Genomic DNA, 21,256 nt, shown 5'->3' with positions numbered 1-21,256 from the left:
ATGTCCTCGTGTATATTGAAACGAATCCGAAAGTGCCAAGTTGTGTTCCGCGCAATCGGTGTATTTTACGCCGCACTATGGCGCATGATTACTGTGAACTTTCTTAATAAGAGAACACCGCAAAGCGAAGAGGTGAGAACCAAAGAAACATGGAAAATTTCTTCATGCTTTAGGACGCCAATTCTCTTTGGGAAGGAATCTTTTGTGCGCAGGTTTTGTCGCTTTGTACGAAGGACGAAGAACGCCAAGGGGGTCGACCGCTCTGTTACTCTTCGAGCGATTAAGAAATGCTTGATTATTGGCCAGGTCGCCCCCGTTTAATTTTCGACTATGGTTTACTTATACGTGTAGTGATCGCCAACACCAACGACCTAATATTCTTGACTGTGCGTTTAATCACCTGGTGGCGTGTACTGGTAGTTCTACTTCACTGTCCGCAGGCGCGCTTCACACCAGTGCCGCCATTAAAGCGCAGTTAATTAAAGCGAGACTGCGAAATTCTGCGGCGTCCATTATGAAAATTCCTACCTCTGGTATACGAGCACGTCATCTACAGCCGGCATTACGCTGTTAGCGCTAAACCGGCGGTATGTCTCATAAGCACGAAGAGACACCCAGCCGCAGCTGCTAGGCCCCAGGGAGAGGGCTTGCGCAAAAGCCAAGTCGCTTACACCTAAAAATCAGGAAGGAAGGGGGGGGGGGGGGACGAGCATGTGTGCCGGGCAAACGAGCACGGTACGCACTGCTCGGGTATGCAACACACGCTTGACGCCCACTGTGTGATGCCCGCTGACGTTATGTGTGACGCAAGTACCGTAATTTTCAATTAGAGTAGGAGGACTGGACGTGTTTAAAAGTGCAAATTGTTCGCTCGGCGACTATATAATTGTCCGGACTCTACAGCACTATAGTTTTCAAAACTGCCCGTCATAACATATCTTGCCCAACATGGTTCACTCTTCACATTTTTTTTCTATTTTTTCTATCGCGCTCAATGTCACAGCGTATCCCTTGCCATCGCACAGCTGGCTGGTTTTTCGCGCGTGCTTACAGGCGCTTACACTGATTTCGAAGAATATCGTCGCCTGACTTGTCCCCGAAATGAAAACGACGCACTGGCCTGATCACACTGGGGCAGCTGACCTCCGTAATGAATGTACCGCTGGCAGTTTCGCTGCGCGAGCAGGAAAGTTTTTAGCCATAAGCGTGCAGAAAAGCAGCCGCAATGCTTTCGGTCCCTTGTTTTCTGATGCGAAGAAGAACGTTCAATGCGTGCACTTCTTAGGGACTAACGCCACTAACAGATTCGTACAGGTGGCCCTTCAGGGCTATTTGTCAAGTGCGGAGAATCTAGTAAAAAAAAAACGCATTTCCAGTAAGTCCACCGCGCCATAAAGCGCTCGCGCAAAGCACTGCGGGAAAACGGAGCACCGCGTTCCCGTATCTCCGTCGCGTCGACTTCGCCTGCAAGCCTTCCGGCTGTTTCATGGTCATCGTGCAGTGCCCGCTCGTTCTGCGGTCATGGATCTGCACCCTTGCGTGGTAAAGGCCCGGTGGGCACACTGTAGACAGGCGCGACGTCGGCGGGCCGATCCCGTCACGGATGCACTACTAGCCTGTCGCATCAGACCGACGGCGACGCCAGCACGACTAACCGCCGCGCACAGGCGTAGTGTGACAGGCTTTCAGGCCAGCGAGGCCAACGACACCGATCGACCGGTCCTCGGCAGATCAGGGGGTGAGCGGAAACTTCGCACCGACGAGGCGACGGCCTGCATAGCTGCACTTCTCTCTGCCTTGTCCGTACGGAAAACAAGCGAAACAAGTGACCACGTGCGGTATATTCACATCTGAACACGCGGCAGCGATGAACTTTTGCCAAATTCTTAAATTCCGGTCGACGCCCGCCCCCATCCACGATGATCAGGATTAGCGAGTCCGCAGGATTCGTGTGAGTGATTTGTACGACTCTGGAGAACAAATGAACAAGTTTTATCGACTGAAAATGGTCATAAAGTATAGTTTTGGCCACAGTAACCTGAAATCGATTATTCTTTCCATCGCAGGACGTGTGCACAATAAGCGGTAAGCGCCGGTGTGACCCGGCTTGCCGAGCAATATTTGGGATAGCCGAAGGGTTGAAATGCGGGCCAGTAGGTTCATAGTAACTTGAAAAAGTCGTTGTGGCGTGAACACTCCTTCTATTGTCCCTTTTCTTTTATGACCGGTTGAGACGGCCGGCAGCAGTTGTGGACAGCAAATCAGGTCTTTTTAACTAATGCCAGCGATTACCGAACATACTCTGCACAAGGCGATTTACAATAAAGTATTGGTCACATCGGAGAAAGCAAATGCAATAACGTCGGTTCCCAGCGCCTGGCAAATATAACGAAGCATTTGCAACAAACGACCGTCTGCTGACAGAGTGATATCCTTACCCGTAATCGCAGTGGGTGCCCGTGCCTCATTCAACCGGTGCGGACAGATCGTGGGGAGACTGTCCATATATTCCTTGAGCCCACTGGGTTTAAAATACGCGCCACTTATTTTGTGAGGTTTTGAAGGCTTCCAGATTGTAAATCGGCCTTGCAAATCCTTGTCGATTAACCCCGCGCACCTGGTATTGTTTCCACTGGTGGTATTTAGGGAATCCGTGGAATGAAGTATGGAAGTCGTTTGCCGTGATGTTGCTGCAGCGGGGCACGCAGCATATTTGACCGCCGACATGATTCTTGTTCGCAGATATGTTCTATGACGAAGAAGCAGTAGGTTATGCGAGAAAGTCGCTAAAGATAGCAGAGAGACAAGCAGCCAACTTCCACAACAGTCCGATGCATCATTTTGCTTGGAAGCACCAACAAATAAACATGGACGAGAAAGACGCACACCGCTAGAAAACAGCGGCGCATCACGTCTGACAGCAGTCGAAGCGGAAGGCGATCGCTCCGTTCCCCCATAATGCTTTTCGCGAATCCGCCAGGGGAAGGCGCTGAGCTGCGATTTGTGAGAAGGTCATAGACCTTCACCTTAGGACCATATACCGGCTGCGCACTACAGCCTGAAAATTGCTGTATATGTGAAATAAGCATTTAGCGCCATGGAAGTTTTCGCTTTTAGTGTTATATAGGACGGCTCATTAACTCCTTCTCGACACAGATGATATGATACTGTTGCTCTGTATTGATGCTGACTGAGATCATATCAGAGAATGTGAGCATGCCTTCCTGTGTGCCGAAACTACATGTCAGCCTCACTGCAATTTTTTGCTCGCGTCTATGCGGTGACTGTTTCATGTAATACCATTAGGTTTATCTATTTATTGGTTGATACAATGATAAGCCGTTTCCGATGTTGGGCTGAATGAAAAAATTCCCGACAAAGGCCGCGGCAGCGGATAGAAATATCACACTCATGAGTTGCGAAAAGCGAGAGAAAATGTCAAGGAGAACAATTTCTAGGCCAGATAACACTGTCATTGTTGGCATTGTGTTCGGAGCAGATAGCTTCTCGTAAAAGCTTGGTTGTTTATGGCTTCGTATAATGGTATTTCCACGCCAACTTACCCAGGCTTAGCACTCAATCATCCTCGGTTTCTTAAAAAAAAATCATGGTTTATCGTGTTTCTGTGATGAACTTTCTTTTTGGCGAAACCACTTTAGTTTAACAAAATAATATTTCTGAAAAAAGAAATTTTTATCCGTGAGTATGAAAAGTTTTTTGATGTGAATAAACGTCTTTACTCTTTCCTACTCAATAACCTATGCATCGTTTTCATACATAATTCACAAAGACAGTTAATTGCAAAGATATGGGAGAGGCCTTTGTCCTGTAGTGGGCGTACTCAGACTGATGGTGAACTTGGGATGAATTTGTTTTCTTTTTGCTCAAATATAAAATACGGAAAAAATACAAGAGTATGGGACTTTGAAGATTTTTACCAAATTTTATATTCTCATAGCAGTCATTTCAACTATTTTTTCAAATTTATCCGGAAGGCAAGGAAGGCGATAAAATGTTTGAGATAATAAAAAGTGTAAGCCTTGTCGAGGAAAAAAAATGCTTAAGTCGAGAAAAGTGGCTTTTTGCGGCATTATAAGCCTTCAGTTCCGAAGTTAGGAGGTCTTAGTAATAATATGAACGGTAGTGCGGTGCACAGTAGTGTTTAACGGCATTTATTTCACGAAGTTTAATCGGTATAGTTTTTAAGCGAGAAAATAATTTTCAAGTTCTATTATTGATTGATATGAAAATAGAGTAAAAAAAGGCAGGAAAAAATTTGCTGGCCGCGCCATCTGCTGTCGTTGCCTGAAACACCTTAGCTGGCGTCAGTAGAAATAAAAGGGACAGGGAGGGGAAATAAAGAGGGAATGCGACAGAAAGAAAAGGCAGTGGATGGAGGGATAATACAAAACTGTGCAATATATATATATATATATATATATATATATATATATATATATATATATATATATATATATATATATATATATATATATATATATATATATATACACTAAAAGTGATTTCTGGCAGCTGATTTGGTCAATATAATAAAAAAATCACCAAAAATTGAAGAAACATAACAGGATTTAATTCACGACCTTTCGGCTGGAGGACCAGCCTTTTTCGAGTGTGGCTGGTCGTCCAGCCGAAAAAGGCTGGCTCGAAAAAGGCTGGTCCTCCAGCCGAAACGTCGTGAATTATATCCTGTTATGTTTCCTCAATTTCTGATAATTAAATATATATATATATATATATATATATATATATATATATATATATATATATATATATATATATATATATATATATATATATATATATTATCCTGTTATGTTTCCTCAATTTCTGGTAATTATATATATATATATATATATATATATATATATATATATATATATATATATATATATATATATATATATATATATATATATATATATATATATATATATATATATATATATATATATATATATATATATATATATATAGCAGACAAGGCAAATGAAGTGAGGGGCTCGTTTGTCAAACATATTAAGGAAGCCAACAATATATATATATATATATATATAGATATATAGCAGACAAGGCAAATGAAGTGAGGGGCTCGTTTGACAAACATATTAAGGAAGCCAACAATATATATATATATATGTGTGTGTGTGTGTGTGTGTGTGTGTGTGGCACGCGAAAGTTTACCTTCCTACTCTGGCGTTGCTCCGTGTCTGCTGTTCACTGCCGGCCCCAAACGTGCACGTAAGAAGCTCTGCACTGCCCGAATACGATGGTGCGCTGGACTTGAACGCTGCCAGCCTCGGGAATACATAAATCTGCTGAAAATGAATCGGCCCCGTGGCCGCAGCATACGGACACACCACGTTTCAACTGGAGATGCGGACAAAAGACCGCAGCAGCTATTCTCCTCATCCAACAGCTGCGAGAAGCGCTACCAGTGTTGCACCACGTAAACAGTGTAATTAAATGCCCTTCGGCCAGGAAGCGCTGTTCGCAGTCTGATAACAAGCAGAGCAAAAACCGCTCCGAGAGGTCGTGCCGCATTCCGTGAGCGAAACGGAGGGAGGTTCGTCGCTAGTTTGCTGCAGTTCCCCTTAGCGGACACAAGTCGAGGCTAACGAGCTGCTCGACGTCTCCGTCTCCCGGAGAAGAATGCGCTTGGCAGCAAGAGCGAGTCTTTAGAGGCCATGAAATACCGACCCCCTATGAGCGACGTGTGCGGACAAGGCTACACTGAAAGGAGTTAACTGTCCCCTAGCGCGCTCCCCTTTATTTAAAAGGGACGGCGCTAAAGGACAATTGACTCCATCTTTACTCCCATACTAGGCGCATTCGTGTCTGGAGTGTGTCAAGGGAGCCCTCTCGCTCCACGCGAAGTAATTCGAGAAAAAGAAGTTGGGCGGTTTGAAAGAGCACTACGTTTGAAAGGGGCGTTTCATCCTTCATCCACTTCAGCTTGCACACTGAGAAGATATATCATGGACCCGAGAGTTTCAAGCGACGAAATGTTGACCGTCTATGGGTTTTACGTCCCATAGCGACACAGGCTATGAGAGACGCCGTAGTGGAGGGCTCCGGATAATTTCGGCCACCTGGTTTTCTTTAACGTGCACTGACTGCACAGAGCACACGGGCCTCTTGCATTTCGCCTCCACAGAAATGCGACCCCCGCGGCCGGGATCGAACCCGCATCTTTCGGGCCAGCAGCCGAGCACCAAACCACTCAGCCACCGCGGCTGCTTTCGCAGTGTTAATGAACACCCTGACCGACATTTCAACACATTGACATCTACAGTATCCGCTGTGAGCATCTTGTAGCGCTGCTTAAGTGCAACTTTGCAGCCGGCTCTAGCGTACACTGTAGTGAAGACTAAGCATGGAGCAGCGCCGAAGTGGGCGTGGGTGCTCAACTAGCAAAATTATTTTCTTGCTTATAGCAAGAAGTGTGCCGATTAAACTGCCTGAAATAAATTTCAGTGAGTGGTACTGTGGAACAAGCTACTTTTCGTATCTTTACTTTCTGGACTACTTTTTTCGGACACGGCTTATATTTTCTGAGCTCTCAAACTTTTTATCGCTTCGCTGTCTTCTTGACAACTTGAGAAAATAGTAGGAATTACTGCTGTGAGAACATCAAATTTGATAAATGATATAAAAATTACTGAGTTTTGTACCTTTTCCCGTGTTTTATAATTAAAAAACAAACAAACAAAGAAATCAATTTTATGTTATTGTGTATGAAAGCGTAATCTGCTTTATACACAGAAAATTCGCAGCAATGCTTAAACTATTTCATTTACAAATATTTTTGAGACTAGGTTTCGCTGTCGTTTGTAAACTTCAGGTGGTGGCCACGACACAGCAAATTTTTTTTCGCTAAAAACAATCAGATGTAATGTGTGTCACAGTATTGCAATAAACTGTTTTTTACCAAGGAAATCAAGGGTGGTGGAGCCCAATGTCAGAGTCGGTTGGCGTGGAATGACCCATGAGCGTTTGCCCTACTCATGCGGACGCGCGCACGGGCAGGTCATAATGACACCACGCACGCTTTTGAGCTATCAATGTTTTGTAAAACCTGACCTAGCGAAAATTAATGGGTGTTTTATTCATTGCTGCCGGTGCGCTGACGTATCAGTCCAAACTACTTTCCTCTTTGTGAAATACATCAGAAAAGCTTGAATGCCGAAGCGGGCTGCGTAATATTTTGTCCGCACCTTACACTTGACGCAGCGTGTAGGTACATCAGGCAGTTTTCTGCTAGCTGTGCATTCAACAAAGGCTCTTAGCGAACGTTTTGAAACTTTTAATTGAATCTGATAGATTTGAAGGCAAAGGCAAAATGTGAATTGTTAGCAGTTTTGTGCCGCAATGGGTTCGCACAGGATTGTTTCGCAGACTTTGCTAGAGGCTTGAGCTTAAAAAAAATGGCTTCGCAAACTTCACAATGAGCCAGCCACTGGCGGAGACCCTCAAGGCTTTTTGCGCTGTGAAGGCATATTTTCGTTTGGAAGTGCCTTCAACTGTATCAAATATGGCTTAATATGTTCAAGGTCAGGCACCTTTGCAAACCGACTAACGGCTCTTCTGCACATCTAAGACGAGGGCAGGAGCAGCTGCTAACGCTACACTACGAACGTTTAGAGAAGTCTGGTTTGCACTTGTATGTGTGTATGCCTTTTCAGACGTATTTGCCTCACTAAAGCCTATTTTATACCATTCCTCTACATGCTCATCAGGTCAGCGGTTTTTGCCAGTAGCGACGCGGCAACAATTCACATGTTCCCACCAATTGAGTCACACAATAGTCTTGACGCCATAGCGCCCGAGTGCCCGTTTGGCATCAACCCCAGGGTTGTAACAACGAAATTCCGTTCGGTGGCAGCCAGTGTGGTGTGAAAACAAAATTCGCATTGGTCGATGACGATGTGACGTCACAGGCGCATAACCAAGTAGCGAGAAGGAAGGCGTCGGAAATAAAAAGAAAACGGAATAAATTAAAAAATAAATAAAAGCTGGAAAAATGAAGATGAGGAACTAAAGAGAAATACCAAAGAAAAGGATTAAAGAAAAAAAAAGAGAGACTAGGAATGAAAAATACGATAAAATAAAGAACAGTGTCCGTGTCTGCGAAGTGACATGCAAAGAGGACTGGGGGCCGTGGAAGGGACCCATCACCGCGGTCGCGTCATACAGCTATAACCGCCTTGTTCTTGTTTTTTCTAAAATGCGATTCGTAAACTTGAGCTCAAGGTTTTTAGGGTAGAAATTTCTGTGATCGTGAATATAATATACTTAGTATTGCCTCTGTTTAACTGCGGTTCATTAGATACAGCCAAACAGTGCACGACCTCCGTCCGAACTTTAGTGGATGCAACAATATGCGGTATGTTGAAGCCGCTATAAAAGACTGGAGTGTCATCAGCTTATAGCAGCATACCTTGGGCGCTGCGCAAGATTGTCTGAATTGGCTGAAACTCAGCATCTCTCCGAGCTCTGGCGGCGCCCTCAGATGAATGAACTAGTGATATCAAGAAAAAAGTCCATCCCCCCTGACGCCTCCAGTTTTATTGAATTACCTACAGTCAGTCTTCCGCGTCACGTCATGTGCTTCGCGGGCGGTCGACAGAATAGGGCTCACGTGATCACAGTTTCGGTGTCTTGTTTGATTTGCTTATCGTTGCGCCGAGTGCATTACCTGTGTATCTAAGCTATGAAGACAATGCTTTTAGAGCTTTTCTTACGTCGTTTATGGAACATCAAAAGCATTTTATTCTGTGCGAGATGCATAAGTGCGCATTAGAATAGTACCGTAATTCATTATATTTTTTCTTGTACCGCGACCGGACGCTATATACGGTGGCGTCGTCACCTGCTGTTGCTTCGATTTCACGCAATAATTCCACTAGGGGCGGAACTTTCTGTCGTCACGTGACCTGGCAGACAGCGCGCGTCATTTGAATGGAGCAGTGGTCCTCTCGGTTAGCTTTGCGCAGTCTTGCATGAGGGAACAAAGGTGACGCAGCGCCTACGCTTGCGGCGGCGGAGGAGCGGCGAAAAGTTGCGTTTCTGTGCTCTCGTCGTTTTAGCAGTAGCTACACTCAAGTATGGTACGGCATTCAATCAACGACGGCGACTTTGGCACCTTGCATTGATGCGAAATAAAGATATCGATGGTCGACGATCCAGCACCGTAAAGTATGCATGCATGTGTTAATTTCAGTATTACAATTAAATTAAACTGATTGTTGGGGAAAGGAAACACCGCAGTACCTGTCTCACATCTCGGCGGACACCTGAACCGCGCCGTAAGGGAAGGGATCAAGGAGGGACTGAGAGGAGAAGGAAGAAAGAGGTGCCGTAGTGGAGGGCTCCGGAATAATTCCGACCACCTGGGGATCTTTAACGTGCACTGAAATCGCACAGCACACGGGCGCCTTTGCGCTTCGCCTCCATCGATAACACGGCCGCCGTGGTCGGGATCGAACTCGGGTACTTCAATCCCAAATGTCACAAAACGCCCGTTAGCCGGTAATCATCCCGCTTACTATTTTTCGTCACTGTTTTGCATTTCTGGGACAAGATCGGGAGCTTAGGTCTCGTTGATTTGAAGTGTTTAGACTACGACAGCGGAAATACGGTTACTGTAGATTAATTACAGCCTCACAAGAGCTGATTTTGTAATGTGGGATTGGCGGTAATTATGACTCATGGCTAGCTCGGTTCTGATCATATTTAACACATTTCAGTTTAAACTCTGACCTATGTTTCAACATTACGCATAACAGCGGCACCTAGAATGACAGGACATTTCAGCAATTTTTCGCAATCAAATCATCTCAAACTCAGGCCCTAGCTGTTTTCGAGATGCCTACCCTCCTGCAGCTTTTTCTCGTGTCGCAAATTTATTTCACATGCGCCTTTATCACAAAATAAAAAAAAATTGCGCAGCAAAGCTAGCAAGCTTAGCTAACTTAAACAAACCTATGCTGATAATCGCCTTCAGAGTTAAAATTTTTTTCTTGTTAAAGATGGACTTAGGTTTTTTTTTTTAGTTTCTAAGTATAAAGCCATATTCTTGGCCATTTACTGGCGCCACCATGCGGTGCCCGCTGGTCTTCCTCCTCTTCCCCTGCTCGAGCGTTGGTTGGCTGAGTGTGCCTGCTGTGCAAGTCCTGGTGTGCCGCTCTGCCCTTTCTGCTAATGCTCTATCTGCTCACGGTGACATTTTGGTGCCGGTGTTGGGTAATTTGCTGACGTCGTACGAATAGCTCCCGGGAGCCTCCCACGCCCAGCTACACCCGTGTGCACGACACTTGTCCAGAAAGCAAGCCGCCGCTTGCGAAGCTTGGATCCTCGGTTCCGACCTTTGACGACACCACCCCGCGCAATGACGCCCGCTGCTGCAAGCCAGAACATCCAGAATTCTGTCAGTTCCCCACCGCTGCTTTTCCATGCGCCACACATTCCCGTGTCGTTTCATGGCGACATGTTTAAAGACATGGAGGACTGGTTGGTCAGCTACGACGGGCTTGCTACGTTCGACCTATGGGCCAAGGACCGCAAGCTACGGAATGTCTATTTTGCCCTGGAAGACCAGCGGGCACCGCACGGCGGCGCCAGTAAATGGCCAACAGTGTGGCTCTCGGTGACAATAATATCATTGCGATAAGTGGAGTTGTTTTGATTTCTTGTCTGTGAATCAAGCATTTAAGAGAGTGAACGTATACGTACGTGGTCTTCTTTTTCGTAGTTGTCCTGCCTTACGCAAGGTAATCTTGTTGGTTCCTAGGTCGCGCCTGAGTTAGACTTTGAGGGAGTTTATATTCCAATGTATGCGGCGTCGACACATCCCACGACGTCCGTAATGCTGCCGCGAAATAGGAAACGATTAATATAAGCACCGTCGGCCGCAGGCTTGGGAAAACCGAACCCATTTTCTGCACTGCGCGTCGGAGACGTCCCTTACACAGAGACTACAGTGGCCTGGTGGCGTACAGCGTGCCAACTTCAGCCGGCGCTTCCCTGTAAACTCCAGGTCCTGTAGAAAATAAGGGCATGAAGTACTTGCTCTTCGACTGTGAACGATTGAGGACCCCCACGCAGTCTCCGCCGACATGGCTCATTGCCTAGCTCGTCGCACAGCCAGCGCACCGACATTTTCGACAGGTGAACATTACGGCGAAACTTTTCTTCGGTTATGTCATTAAACGGCTCCAGTCGGTCACATTTCCATTCCCCGCCGCTCGAAGCGACTGCCCAAGCTGCTGCGGCCGCCATGACAGTCCCGAGCTGAAATCGGGCGGCCTGCACTGTTCACGAGTTAGGCCTGATTTCGCCTGTCTGTCCAAACCACATTTCACACCCCTCGCGTGGCGTGTAATTCTTACGCGCGTACACGCTATAGTCGGGCCACGTGTTTGCCGGTTAAGCCGTGACGACAGATATGAACACTGTCGAAATATAACAGGTGCAACGGGCGTCATCGCTGTCCAAAAGACATAACGCGGAGACTGTCGTTGGTTTCTTATCGCGGACTGCTCGTGGTGTTGGCTTGCTGGGTGGGCGGCACGTCTGGCGACGATATTAAACTCAGGTTAAGCTGATCTAATATGTTCGTGCCGCGGGTCAAAGTTGAAGACAACGACGTGCAATGCACAGCTCGAGAGTGTAAACTCCTACGATATTCACATGCACCTCAAGTGATTTCACTGAGGTCTCTCTGCCTGAGCTGTCGCAAATTGTTCTGCGCTTATCCCCAGCGGCTTCTGGCCCCGATAAGGTCACTTCATCTATGATCAAAATTTTGTTCAATGAATCTCCTGCAGACCTGTTGGCTCTAATTAACCATTCTATTAAAGGTCCTTGTATACCGCATGAGTGGCGTCTTGCTGAAATAGTTCCATTGCTTAAAAAGCAAGGGGAGGGCTTAATTTTCGACAATATACGCCCTATTTCGTTAACATCGAACCTAGTGAAATTGGTGGAAAGGGTCCTTCTCAGCTGTGTCATGTCATTCATTTCAGAAAATACTGTATTGAATCTATGTCAAATTGGTTTCAGGCCGGGTTGTTTATTTATTTAATTTATTTATTTATTTCATAAATACTGCCGACTGCCCTTTGGCGGTCAGGGCAGGAGTGCACAAAGGAAAAAAAATTACAAAGTGGTAACAACAAAATAACAGCGACAAAGGGCGATTACAGTACGAGGACAAAATTCAATAAGACCAACGGGAAGCAACAAAAAAAAAGTACAGGCAAATCATCCGACGTCAAACAGTCTAAGTGAACAGAATAAAAACAAGGAAACCGAAATACACTGTGTACTAGACACGCTACTGCGATACATGAGCCGAAACAGCAGACAAGAAGGATTCTGAAGATACCAGGTTGGTGATATCGCTTGGCAGTCGGTTCCATTCGGAAATGGTGCGTGGAAAGAAGGAACAAGAATATGCTTTTGTTCGGCATCGTGGCATCAAGATAGTCCTTTCGTGTTTGTTACGGGTGGGGCGTGTTGTGTTGTATTGCATGTAACTCTGAAAATTCAGTTTTGTTTTATTATGTATGATATTGAACAACATTTTTAGTCGGTGCTGCTTGCGACGGGATTCAAGAGTGGGAAGCCCAGATCTGTTGAGCAAATCAGACACCGAGACCTGCCGACCATAAGCGTGGTAAATAAACCGGAGTGCTTTCCTCTGGACGCCTTCAAGATTTTTTATATCCGTTTTTGTGTGCGGATCCCATACAGCGTCGGCGTATTCGAGCACTGGACGCACAAGTGATGTGTATGCTGTCAGTTTAGTTTTGCTCGTGCAATGCTTTAGGCGGTGCTTTAATAATCGAAGTTTTTTGGACGCTGCTGAGACAATGGACTGGATGTGTACGCTCCAGTTCAGGTTGGATGTCATGGTTACCCCAAGATATTTCACCTGAGTCACTGAGTTGATCGGAAGGCCATTGATTTTGTATGTGCATTGGAGCGGTTGTTTCTTTCGTGTTACTGTCATTTTTCCGCATTTTGAACTGTTTATACCCATTTGCCAAGTACAACACCAGCTGGAAACTGCTGTTAAGTATTCGGCTAGGAGTGTCTGGTCTTCGACTGATGTGATACTATGGTATATAACACAGTCGTCGGCGAAGAACCGACAGCGTATGTGTGAGTTGAAGGACAGGTCGTTCAAATAAATAAGGAAGAGAAGCGGCCCAAGGACTGAGCCCTGGGGAACTCCTGAAAGTACCGGCGCTTTTGTGGAGTGAGATTCAGATATCTGAACAAACTGATGCCGCTGTGTAAGATAGGAATCTAACCATTGTACTGCTTGCCGATTATTTAAACACCACCTTATTTTTAACAAAAGATTGCCATGCGATACCCGGTCAAACGCTTTTTCGATGTCAATGAAAATTAAATCTACCTGTCCATTATTGTCTAGTGACATCATAATTTCATTTGTGATATGAATAAGCTGCGTCACTGTCGACAAGCCTTGCCGAAACCCGTGCTGGCTTTCAATAAAAAAACCGCTTCCCTGTAGGAATGAACTTATGTGCTTGAAAATAAAATGTTCTAACACCTTACTGGACGTACATAACAAAGAAATTGGCCTGTAATTCTTCACGCAAAGCTTGTCTCCTGATTTGTGAATGGGTATCACCTTTGCTGTTTTCCAATCGCTTGGAATTTGTCCTGTCCTGAGACTTTCAGTAAAAATAATGAAAAGGTATTTAGCGCACCACTCAGCATATCTGTACAGAAAAGCGTTAGGAATATCGTCTGGTCCAGAGGATTTTTTTGTGTTCAACTGCAATAGAGCCGAAACAATACCCTCCTCGTTAATAATTAGGTCTGGCAGATTGAAATGGCTAGTTCGAGATTCGGAGACTGAGTTGCTGTTACTCAGGAATACAGAGCAAAAGTGCTCATTGAAGGCAGTCGCTAAGCAGAGGGAGTCGGTAACAACTGTGCTGTTAAGGAGAAGTTTGTTAACCGGGTCTTTTTTCTGTGACAGATGCCTCCAGAACTTTTGGGGGTCAGTTTTTAGAAAATTGTGCATCTTGACATTAAAAAAGTGGTACCGTGAAGATTTTATTTTTGAACGCAGTTCAGCCCGAAGAGCCGGCAAAGCACCACCAACTTTATTGCTTGACCTTGATAAGCGCTTCACGCGACGTTTTAACTGTATGATCTCGCGTGTTATCCAGGGACACGCCATTTTCAGCTTCTTATGTTTAAGCGGCACGTACTTGTTGATACATTGATGAACCGTACTTTTGAATTCTAACCACAAGTCGTTCACACTTGTACGCCCATCAGTGTATTTTTTAGCAAAGGATTCATACGTCAGTTCAAGCTGATCTAGAACGCTTTCATCCTGAGCATTGTTAAAGTCGCGAAACGCTTTTCCTTCCTGATGAACAATTACTGGTCGCATCAATTCGCTTTTAAAGAGCACCGCTTCATGGTCTGATATTCCGGGAAAGACATCTGTCGAAAAGCCCAATTGACTAACAGGGTCTGATATAAATACCAGGTCAAGAAGAGAACTCGTATTTGCTGTAATGCGCGTAGGTTTCTGAACAACCTGGTTTAAGTTATAATTAAAAGCTATGCTGAGCAAAGCATCCGAGTTAGCACACAAAGTTTGAGCGCACAGAGAATCCCAGTTGATGTTTGGCAAGTTAAAATCGCCGCATACGATAACATGGCTATAGCGCTTTGTATGTTCATTTAAAAAGGCGTGCAAGTTGTCCAGTACAGAAGTATCAGCATTCGGTGGTCAATAAATAACACCTATTAAAAGACTAAGCTGAAAAAGACGGAGAACAACCCAGGCCATTTCAATGTTGGCGTGATGCGGTATCAGCGTATAGTCGATGCCTTTCTTTATCAGAATAGCGACACCGCCCCCTCTTGAAGTGCGGTCGCGACGAACGATTTCGTATTGCTCGGATGTGATAACTGCATCATTCGGAATTGCATCATGAAGCCATGTTTCTGTTAGAACAGCGGCGTCAGGATCGTGTGTGAAGAGGAGGTTTTCAAGTTCGTCGAATTTATTTACTATGCTTCTAGTATTAATATTAAGCATTGAAAAGGAATTCAAAGATGGCTGTGCTCTTAGTGCTCCTGAGCTCTGTGTGTTACTCTGTGCGGACACGGGTTTGGAAACAGACCATCACTTTGAAGCGCAGGGAACTCTTTCATTGCAGGCGTCGTCCCATCGATACAGTTTGCCATTTATTTTAATTTTGTCAAACTTGAGCATGACCTTCTCTTCTTTCAACCTTTGCTCTTTCGCACTTTCCCAAAGCTTCTTTCGTATTGATTGAACGCGAGGGGAGAAGTCCTCGGATATACTATAGCCTGTGTTTTTCAGATTTTTACAGCTTTTGAGAATTCTCTCCTTGATCCTCCCGTCAACTAGCTTAAAGATAACCGGTCTGCATTTGTCCTCAGCCGGCCTTCCTATTCTGTGGATACGTTCAATAGCCACATCCGAAATTTTCAACCGGTTCAGAAGAACATCCTTGCAGACCGTGTTCTCAAGGTCTTGGGGCGTTTCGTCCTCGGTTTCCTTAACGCCAAACACAATTAGGTTGTTCCGCCTGCTTCTATTTTCTAGGTCGTCTACTTTCATAAGTAGACTGTCGACAGTTTTTTCCAGTGATTCTACTTTAGAGGTGTAGTCAGTAACCGTTCAATTTGTTGTGCTCATACTGACCCTGAGAGTCGTATTAAATTAGCTCGCAATAGAAAAAAGTTTGCTGCGCTTGTCACCTTGGATGTCAGTAAAGCATACGACAGCGTGGAGCACTCGACTCTATTACTAAGATTACAGGAACTCAACTTCCCGAGCTATTTTGTAGCCTGGATTTGTTTTTTTGGAAAATAGAGAATTTTACTGCTGCCAAAATGGTGTTTCCTCAAGGAGATTTCCACAGACAAGAGGTGTTCCGCAATGATCAGTTCTCTCACCTGTTCTTTTTAACATTTTTCTAAGCTCAATTCTATGCATTCAAAATATGAAAACTTATGTGTACGCCGACGATATTGCATTTTTTTGCATCAGCAGGTGGCATTCACACTCTTTATCGAACCCTGCAAAATTACCTCAATGTTCTTGACAACTCGCGAGGAAGAATTCATCTGTCCCTTAATGTGCAGAAATGCGCATTGTTAGTATTTCCAGTTTCTGTTCCTGTAAATATCTGCCTGGTCTATAGAAATAACATAATACCTCAAGTTCAGACGGTGAAGTATCTCGGTGTAATATACGACTCTACTCTCTCCTGGCGGCCACACATTGAGCAAGTTTCTGCAAAAGGAGTTCAGGCCATTGGCATCCTGCGCAGGCTTTGTAGTGCTAGGTCAGGCATGAGAAGGCATACGCTTCTGATGATTTATGTACGTCCGCCCAATTTTGGAGTTCGGGTGTGTTTTATTCTCAGGAGCTATTGCCTATAAACTTCGCCCTCTTGTGCTTTTGGAGCGTGAGGCGTTACGCCTTTGTCTGGGGCTTCCAAAATATGTCGTCAATGCTGTTCTGCACCTTGAGGCGCGAATGCCTTCGTTATCAGCTAGGTTTCTCTTTTAACAATTCAAACATTTTTAAAATTGTGCGACTCACCTCTTCACGCTTCCAGTATAATATTTCTCAGTCAACCTTCCGCCTTTTTTAGTGCTGCCTGGTCTCGATTTCAAACCCCGCAGATATGTTACGTGCAGTCCCTCCTTGATCGCATAAATATTCATTTCACAGATGTCCGCCAAATATATAACAACTCCTCATCTGTCCAAATTGAATTCGATGACATTTTCCCATCGAATGCAAAGCTGCAGCCCTTCCCGCTTCTTCAGGGTCTATTGCAGGACCACCTAAGGTCCTTTCCCTCTCATGTTCTTATTGCTACGGATGCCTCGCAGGATCGCGAAAAGGCAGGTGTGGGAATTTTTTCACCTTCACTGGATTGGTCTTTTTCTCTCCGTCTTCCTGACTTCACTCAAATTTTTCTGGCTGAATTATTAGCAGTAATGTTAGCCTTACGAAAATTAGAAACTACCGTTTCCCAGGTTGTGGTTATGACAGACTCTCTGTCCATTTGCTCTTCCTTATCCTCACCCACTGACTCTCGGCCATTACGCCTCTTTAACTTCCTGATTCCGCTCCATCTAAATTCGGTAAGGTTGCTTTGGGTACCAGGTCACATGGGCTTTCACTTAAATGAGGTTGCAGATTCCTTAGCAAGAGCCTCTCTCAGCGGCCCAATTGTTGCTCTCCTGCCATCGTGCGCATATACAGCTGCGGTGAGGTTTCGCAGCTACACAATATTTCAGGAATTTGCTGCCTCGGCTCTTACATCATCTCCCGAATATCAGCATCTTCTGCATCCTTGGAGTAGCAAAGACTGGCGCTCACGCAGACTAGAGGTCTCTTTCACGCGCTTGCGTTGTCGGGTTCCCCTTCTAAATTTCTACCTTCACAGATCTGGCCTGGCAGCTTCCCCACTTTGCCCTTTTTGTGCCGAACCTGAGACAATAGATCACTTCCTGCTATTCTGCCGCTGCTTTTCTCATTTGAGGAATCGTCTTTTGAAAATTCCATTTAATCAACTGGGCTTGCCTGTGTCTTCCGCGGTTGTTCTTTCCATTGGCGCTTCTTTGCTTGGACGAAGCGACAGTAGTGTGCGCTCTGCTGTGCAAAATTTTCTTCAAGAAACGCAGCGACTCCCATTCTAATTTCTTTTTCCCGCCCTCAGTCAGTACGACATTGCAACATTACAGGCATTATGTACTATTATGCACATTAAGCAATTGTCCCGTCTTCGATCTCCAAGTTAACTGGACCCCTTTCCTTCCCTCTTCCAATCTATCAGACTACATACTATTTCCACTGCTTTTCCCGTCAAAACTTTCCTGTATCCAGTAATTAACCGCCTGTGTCTTGGCCACTCCCCCCGTAGTGGGTATGTGCCAGCAACGTCTGAGGCCTTCCTTCCTTCGAGTGTGTTGCAGGTCAACACGAAGAGGGATCGGCTGCGGCGATAGCATACTGCCGTCGTGGAGTGGCCAGCGAAGCGCGTCTGTTCGTGCCATGGCGGGTTCGAAACCCAGTCGCGGCAATATTGACGCGAAAGCTTTTAATGGCTCATGCTCGCGGTGCCCGTCCGTCCGTGACACTCTTCAACTCGATAAAAAATAACAACCTTTTCGCATGATGGGATTCAAACCACCATCCTTCCGTTCCGCAGCCGAGCGTGCTAACGATTACGCTACTTCCTGCCAACGCATATGTAATTCTTGTCTAGGACGCTGGAGAGTGTTTGTGGAAAGGCATCGAATCAGACGGATGCCTCACAAACGCCCTCCAGTGTCTGCGGCATTGAAGATTCACAAACAATTGTGTACTCAACATCTTGACCACACATCAATGACACAAGCAGCAACACTGCGCTAAAGGCTTTCGCCTCACCGCACTTTAGGTGAACGAAGTGCCCCCTGAATTTTATTTCTTTCTGCACGCGCTGTTGTGATGCTATGTTTTGCTAAGGTCACCTTCTAGTCAAGCTTCACAGAAACGCGGTGAGCCGGTTAAATCTCGTGGAGTAGCGTTTTCGTTCTAAAAGCCCGTCACTGCAGCTGCTTACGGGACGTTAGCCATGGATGATGACCAAGGGGTGATATGGAGCATGCGCCATTATCTAACACCATCTTATCACGGACCTCATTCAGTTGGCATGGCCGTGCTGTCGTTGAAAGGAACGAAAGGGTTGACGACAGAATGCACCAATGACCGCGTGTGCACTGTTTGCCTTCGACAGATAGGTTGCAGTGTGTGATGCTTGCTGATACGCACGGAGATTTAAAAAATGTTAAATTCGGTGTACCTCAAGGAAGTACACTTGGCCCACTGCTTTTTAACGTATATGTATCTGATTTCGGTTTATTACAGCTTAAGTCAAACATTTTTCATTACGCTGACGATACAGCGCTAGCACTGGAGGCTACTGATTATCGTACAGGCGTGGAATAATTTCAAACGGATATAAGTGGAGTCGTTGACTGGTTCTCGCAAAATTTCATTTCTTAAACGTTAACAAAACAAAACTGACATGCTTTAAAAAAAACCATAAAATTGCTTTTTTAAACCAACCACTGTATCTTCACGCATCCCATTGTTACCAGTGTAATTGTAAAGCTATGCAAATGGAGAGAACAGTTCTCTATCTGGGCATCCACTTTGACCAACACCTCACATGGAGCGACCACATCGTCTACCTCTCTAGAAAGATAGGGGCCATTGGGGCTATGATGTATCACCTTCGTGGCAAATCTCCGCTTCATCTTAGACAATTTATCCAAACAGCATTAGTAGAACCTGTTTTAAAGTACGGCATTACTGAATATGGTAACTGCTCCGAATACAAGAAAGAAGCATTAAATGTTATCCTAATAGAATAGTGAACACTATATCTTACGTCACCAGACTGCACTCGGTTGACATGAAAAATAAATACGATGAGTTAGGCATCCTTCTGATTCTTGAACTTTTCCACTTTGTTGTGTTAACGCGGTATTATTATTCAAATGAATATAAGACCCCCGTAAAAAAAAGATGTCACCTTGAGAAAAACGGAACGTTTTGTTAAGCCACGGGTTTATACAAACTATGGTAAAAAGATGCGCAATTATTATGTACCAGCTGTATTTAATAAAATTCCCGATGATCTATGTATTGGAAATAACAAGACTAGGATGATGATGGACATAAGAAATTGGTGTGCAAATGTATTGCCTTGTGTATAGCATGAGTTCTTTCATATGTGCTGTTTTGTGTTCAGACTTTTTCCTCTGTGCTAGCATGACTTTTTAGAAAAGAAATGTATTCATACAGAGTTATTTCTCCACCTGCAACCTGATCAGACAAGCAAAATGTGCTTAGGCAGATCAGAATTTATGAATATTCGCATACAGACGAATAAATTTTGATATGATTTGATTTGACCGTGGATGGACAGATTATGCCCGAAAAGAAGACAAGCCTTCGACGCGCTCGAAAAAGGCGCGGCAAACAGCTTCCGGCGAGTGTGCACGTAGATAGTGGATAAGTCAGGATATTGCCATTTGCAATATTGCGTTCACAATATTAAGCGGCGCAGTGCTTTGCAGCGCGCAATCTGCTGTGTTGGAATGCATGTGTAGGGCGGACTGATGTTTACATACGTGGCTTTATCTCGACATTTTATTGTCTGATGCTTTCATGCGTTCCGCGCTATCTTCACGCTATCTTCTGCTATCGGACAAACTCGGACAAAACTTGAGCGAGCGCAGAACTAGGAGCATCCTGCATAGCAGCCCGCAAGTTTTATTTATGTGACTTCAGTACGTAAGGAATGAGGCTGGGCTTTGTATTTCTCCTAAAGCAGTCCTACACAAGTTTGATACAGATTTCACCTGGTTACCGGGCTGTTGGTTTGTTTCTCACGTTATTATAATTCAATCGCTTGTACAAACAGTGGTTGTTCTTTTGGCTCTTTTCTGTGAAGAGGTTTCATTGCCAAATTGCTATGCCGCCATTCGAGAAGAGGATACATGGGTTTGCTGTTGTCCTTGACGTCCTCAGGTTCTCCCTGAGCCTGGATGCTGGCGAGATGTAAAAATGGCCGTGTGCTTTACGATGTCAGCGTACAATGAAGAACCCTAGTTCGTCGAAATTAATTCATAGCCTTCCACTGTGGCGTCTCCCACAGCCCATGCCTAGCTTCCAGGACGTTAAGCCCCACATACCATACCATACCATACCATACCGTATACCATACCGTACCATACCATACCATACCATACGCCCAGATTGAATTCCACCGAAAGGCGCATTGCTGGTTCCTTGACCTTTGATTCGTGGACCTTCAGAGGCCTGAATGACTTCTACACGGCCACTAATGCTTTACTGGAAAACAAGGCTTCCTGCATGATGACGAAGAAGATCTCTTTCTGGTACATCATTTTTCAATCGCCGAAATAAAAAAGTTCTTCCGAAGCAATCAGTGTGTGGCTCCATGATAAAAGCAGTGATTTTCTTGCATGTATCTTGCTGTTTGTGTTTGTCACTGTTTGAAGGATTTGAAGTTGGAGCATTTGATGAAGGCCGTGAAAAACGAGGATGCCGGAACCCTTGAACTGGTTTTCACTGGAAAAACGCATAAAATTGGTTGCCCCTTTCGACTAATCG

The 21,256-nt window shown here is 45.0% G+C and overlaps 2 protein-coding genes across 3 annotated transcripts in view; one reads left to right on the top strand and one right to left on the bottom strand.

Annotated features, from left to right (window-relative positions):
- LOC144127891 (transient receptor potential cation channel subfamily M member-like 2) overlaps nt 1-21,256 on the top strand; it is a 223,971-nt gene that overhangs the window by 56,476 nt on the left and 146,239 nt on the right. The gene's annotated exons all lie outside the window — the stretch shown is intronic.
- Nucleotides 14,889-15,721, bottom strand: LOC144127643 (uncharacterized; the record flags this gene model as incomplete). Its single annotated transcript, XM_077660600.1, has 1 exon — nt 14,889-15,721. A coding segment is annotated over one exon (516 nt), but the record flags the coding sequence as incomplete, so codon positions are not given.

Source organism: Amblyomma americanum, chromosome 4, assembly GCF_052857255.1.
Source record: "Amblyomma americanum isolate KBUSLIRL-KWMA chromosome 4, ASM5285725v1, whole genome shotgun sequence".
NCBI lineage: Eukaryota > Metazoa > Arthropoda > Arachnida > Ixodida > Ixodidae > Amblyomma > Amblyomma americanum.
The sequence above is the reverse complement of the archived record's forward strand: the minus strand, read 5'-3'. Positions and strand labels throughout refer to the sequence as shown.